Source organism: Physeter macrocephalus, chromosome 12, assembly GCF_002837175.3.
Source record: "Physeter macrocephalus isolate SW-GA chromosome 12, ASM283717v5, whole genome shotgun sequence".
Lineage (NCBI taxonomy): Eukaryota > Metazoa > Chordata > Mammalia > Artiodactyla > Physeteridae > Physeter > Physeter macrocephalus.
Window position 1 is genome coordinate 70,650,334 of NC_041225.1, and position 4,638 is coordinate 70,654,971.

Genomic DNA, 4,638 nt, shown 5'->3' on the forward strand with positions numbered 1-4,638 from the left:
CCTGTGCCCCGCAATGGGAGAGGCCACAACAGTGAGAGGCCCGCATACTGCAAAAAAAAAAAAAAGAATGACTTTATTGGAAAGACAGGGATATTTCGTAGAATCCAAGAGCAGGAAGCAACATCTCCCAAGAAACTGGCTTTAGGAATGAATCAGAAAATGCCTAGAACCCAGCCAGGGAGTTCCCCTCCCCTCCTCTCCTGCTCTGAGGCAGCCCATCTCAGTGTCCACTGCTCTCCTGGGTCTGGTGCCTGCTTGTGGCCCCTCTCTCTGCACAGGCCGGCTTTCCCTAATTCATTTGCACAAGACCCACTTTCTGTTGCCCCCAAATGCCACCCCCAGTCCCAAAGGCTACATCTCCTCCCAGCAAGGCATCCACTGATTAAGCCTAAGATTCCAGTTTCCCAGGAGAGAGAATTTGACTGCCTAGCCCAGTCTCCAGCCTGGTCGCTCCTGGGTCAACGTCCACCTCCAGAGTGCAGACAACACCGCAGGGGCCCAGCCCACGGTGGAGGGCAGTTCTCAGGGAAGGGCGTGGGCTTGGTAGGTACCCACAGGTGTCTGTGGAGCTGCAAAGCATTTCTGGTGCTTGCAGAAGTGGTTTTGTAAACATTCCTGCAGTCAGAAAATACTTCACTGAGCTATTTTTATAGTTTTTGGTTTGTTTTTTTTTTAAGTAAAGTATGATCTTTGAAACTATGGTGTAAAGTGAGTTGTTAGGATTATCCGAGAGCTACAATCCTTTGAGTTCTCTTAGTATCGATCTCATGGCCAAAAATATCTAAAATTATCTGTATTCAAAGAATGTTTTCATTGAATCTTTTAATCCTTTTCCCACATCCTTTGTTATTTGCAGTCACTCTTGAGAATTCTAAAAGTATACTTTGCAGATATATCTAGTTCATTGGAAAAATATTGATTACTCATTTTCATATAATGCTAAATAGCCTAAGCTGATTTAACTCCCTTTTTTCTTTTCTGATTTGTGTATGTTGAGCCATAAAGTCAGGAAGATGGGCCCATTTCAGAGAAAACGTTTTCAAATTTACTTGCTCCTCACAGCCAAGGCAAACCCCCTAATCACTATTTTATAACTCAGCAAACTGGAAATGATCCACGTTTCATTTAGGAAATGAGAGAACCTTGTTGTTAATTAGTCACTTAGAAACAGACCTGCAACTCCTGAAGTTTAGCCAAACTAGATTTCAGACCTAGGTTGTACCCACTTAAACTTTAAAGAACATGATGTAACACGGAGTTCTTATTTTGCTATTATTTTTTCCACGAAGGACATTTCAAGCCTACTAGATATAAATAGTTATGAAAGAAAGAGAGAGAGTAGGAAATGTTAGTGTGCATATGTACACTGAATTATTTGCAGATGAAATGTTAGAATGTCTGACATTTGCTTCAGAGTAATCTGGGGTGAGGGAATGAGGAGGTTCCTGCAGCAAGGCCAGCCATGTGCTAATAACCAGCCATGTGCTAATAACCAGGGCCAGCCATGTGCTAATAACCATCGAGGCTGGACATTGGCCCCAGAGGGCTTCTTTATATTATTACTTCCATATATGTTTGAGATTTTCCATCATTTAAAACACGCTGAAAAAAATACTAGAAAGTAGATCTTTTGAGTCATTTAAATTTTCAAGCCATAATGGATCATTGATATGATAGGAGGAGAATTAAGAAATGTAATCTTTTTCAACATTAATCAAAATGAGTCCAAGATTAAAAATTTACATCAGACCGAAAAACTATTTTTGCTCAGCATTTTGTTTTGGGAAAAGTCTTGGATTTCTTTATAAATTTTCAAGTAAAAAAGGAAGAGGGGAATGGAATGAGCATTTACAGTTTGTTTTATGTGTCCTTGTCTTCCTGTTTCTAAATGTTAAAGGGCAAATTTAGAATTTATATCCTAGTAAGCACAAATACTTACGAGGTTCTTGCTTCCAGTGCCATAATTCTTGCCAAAGCAGTTTGCTTTTAGTACATTTCTGTGCTAGGAGGCAACAGGGGAAAAGAGCAAAAAAAACCCATTTTGTCAGGCTTTGGAAAAATAGCTACTTTCAATGCAACAGAGTAAAACACAGCAAGCTTGATTCTTCTAGTTTTGAAGGATGTTCAAGGTCAGATTTTATGAGGTTCGTATTTTTAAAAATCATAGCTTTGGAGTTTGTACCCTGCCACGTAATTGTCTTTACATGCACTTCTGGATCATTCAACATATATTTACTCAGTTTATGAGACTTTGATTAAAATGAATCAAAATAGTTGCAATCATGCTCATCACTTTATAACAAAAAGATAAATGCAGAGTTTAATTGTCTTCTTACTTTATTCTATCATAACAGGGAAATTGCTGCAAGTTAATTCAGGTGCCAAAGAACAACTCTTTTTTGAAGCTCCAAGAGGCAAACGGCATATAATAAGACCTTCAGAGGTAACAGTCAGACACAAAGCTTTTTAAAAAGTATTTCATGAAAATTTAGTATGTGCATTTTAACAAAACCTGTCAATTATTATTCACTAATATGAGTTATAATTTGTGTATATTTAAGCTTGACCATTTCTTAAATCTGACTGCTTAGCCTGGTTTCCTACTTTCTGAGGACATATGGATTTACTATACCACAAACGTAGCAGTGCATAGTTGGCATTCTGCTTAATTTTTCTCTGCCAGAAGACAATGACTGAGCTAACAATTTGGATGCTACATATTACTTTTCTCATTCTACATGCCCTGTCATTTTATACAGAGCTTTTTATGAACGTAAAGTTTTGAAACGTGCTTTCTCAATGGTTACTGTTTGTAATAGTAAAAATACCTTCTACAACGAGAGAAATTATTTTTCAAAACAAAACATTCCACAACCTGACCATCCTAATGTAGCAAACTGTTTCCTTTTTCCATATTTTCCCCATGCTCTTAGCCACATACACCATTTTTTAATTGCTGAAGTCAAAGCCTAGATAAAATTTTTGAATCCATGAACTAACGCCTTCCTAAAAGCTCTTCCTAAAGGCTCGCTGCTTTTGTCTTTCAGTCTGCACAGTGCTTCCATGTAGTGAACCCTGATGGCCAAAAAGTCATTGCCTGATTAGCACTAAGGACATCCTTTTAGTCCCAGGAGTCAATCTGACTCATTTTTTCGCTATGTAACCTTCGATGAAAGAAAAGGAAATATTGCTTCCTTAGAGGAAAAAAGGGTAAAGGGTATGCCACTGAGGGACAGGCGTCTTCCTCTCTCTAGCTTCAGTTAGCCAGCAATATAAACAATCCTGGTGTTCTAGTGTACTCCCAGAGACATCTGGACTCATGTCCATTCATAATATTTTCATTGTTTCTAAAGGAAATATATGTGCAGTACATAAGAAACCCAAGTTGTTATGGGTGATGGCATTGTATTAATGGATCGATTGATCTCACTCTCCAACTCCAGTTTGTTTATCTTTGATCAGTCTTCATTTTAACTTATTTATATGGGGAAACTTTAATAGTCTTGAGTAAGGGATATTTTAAATTATGTCATTCCTTCACTGAACATCTGTGGGATGTGCCGGGCACTTCATATACCTATAATCCAATCCTCACAACAGCCTCACCTGATAGTTATCAGTCTCATTTTACAGACAGGGAAATTAAGGCTCCAAGAAAGTAAAAGGACCTTGGAGCTGTGATCCTAGCCTAGAGGGGTCTGTGTGTGACTCCACAGCCTAGACAATGCAGCATCATTTTACATTACTTCACCTGTTTTAGTGCCCCAAATAAGTATACTACTGATAAAATAAGATGCAATCGGGCCAAATGGTGAAGAGAGGATGAGGCCAACTTGGGACAGATGAGCAATTATTATGTAAACAAAAAAACCTACCAAAGGGAAATTTATGTTAAGTCTTCCTGGAGTGCCAGGCTCTGGCTCTGAAGAGTTAATTTGTCCCTCTGCAGTGTACAGTTATTGTTCCAGAGGCTGATCTCTGGTGCTGTTGGCTGGGGAGTCCCTCCAGCTAATGTCTCCTCAGCCTGGCCACCCTGGTATTGGTACTACTAAGAGCTCCAAAGGGGTAGCTCATCATTTTACTTACCAATATTGTCAGGCTCTTCAATTAAGTATGAAGGATTTTGAAAATCTCCTTTTCAAAAAAGATTTTTTTTTTTTTTAAGAAACAGTCATGGTGAAACTAACACAAAGCTTACCCAGCAAATTGTTGACTATGACAAATATTAAAATGTCCATTTATATTCATCTGATGCAGCATGGTGCAGATAAGTCGGCTCTATGCTAGCAGCCCAAGTCTCTGGAGCTCGACTTTCCCTCTGCTTGCCAAGCAGGCTGGGATCTAAGTGACTAACCTCTCTCTGGGCTCCAGTCACCTCCTCTGCAAAATGATGATGATAATGACATACCTGCCTGGGGCAAGGTGCTGTGGAAGACACCCCTGGAGGACTCTCCTGCCATCTAAAGTCCAGGGTTTTTAACAAGTTTATTTACCCCTTTTGGGGTTTGTCAGTTACAGGGATCATTTTTTAAAAATTTATTTTATTGAAGTATAATTGATTCCCAATGTTGTGTTCATTTCTGCTGTACAGCAAAGTGACTCAGTTATACATATATATACATTTTTTTTTTTTTTTTT

At 38.9% G+C, this 4,638-nt stretch overlaps 1 protein-coding gene across 2 annotated transcripts in view; it reads left to right on the top strand.

The window, feature by feature from the left end:
• EML6 (EMAP like 6) overlaps positions 1-4,638 on the top strand; it is a 308,692-nt gene that overhangs the window by 241,503 nt on the left and 62,551 nt on the right. For both annotated transcript variants that reach the window (XM_024118542.3, XM_024118541.3), the window contains exon 24: positions 2,355-2,443. In XM_024118542.3, coding sequence (XP_023974310.1) covers positions 2,355-2,443 — 89 coding nt within the window. The remainder of the gene's footprint in view (positions 1-2,354; positions 2,444-4,638) is intronic.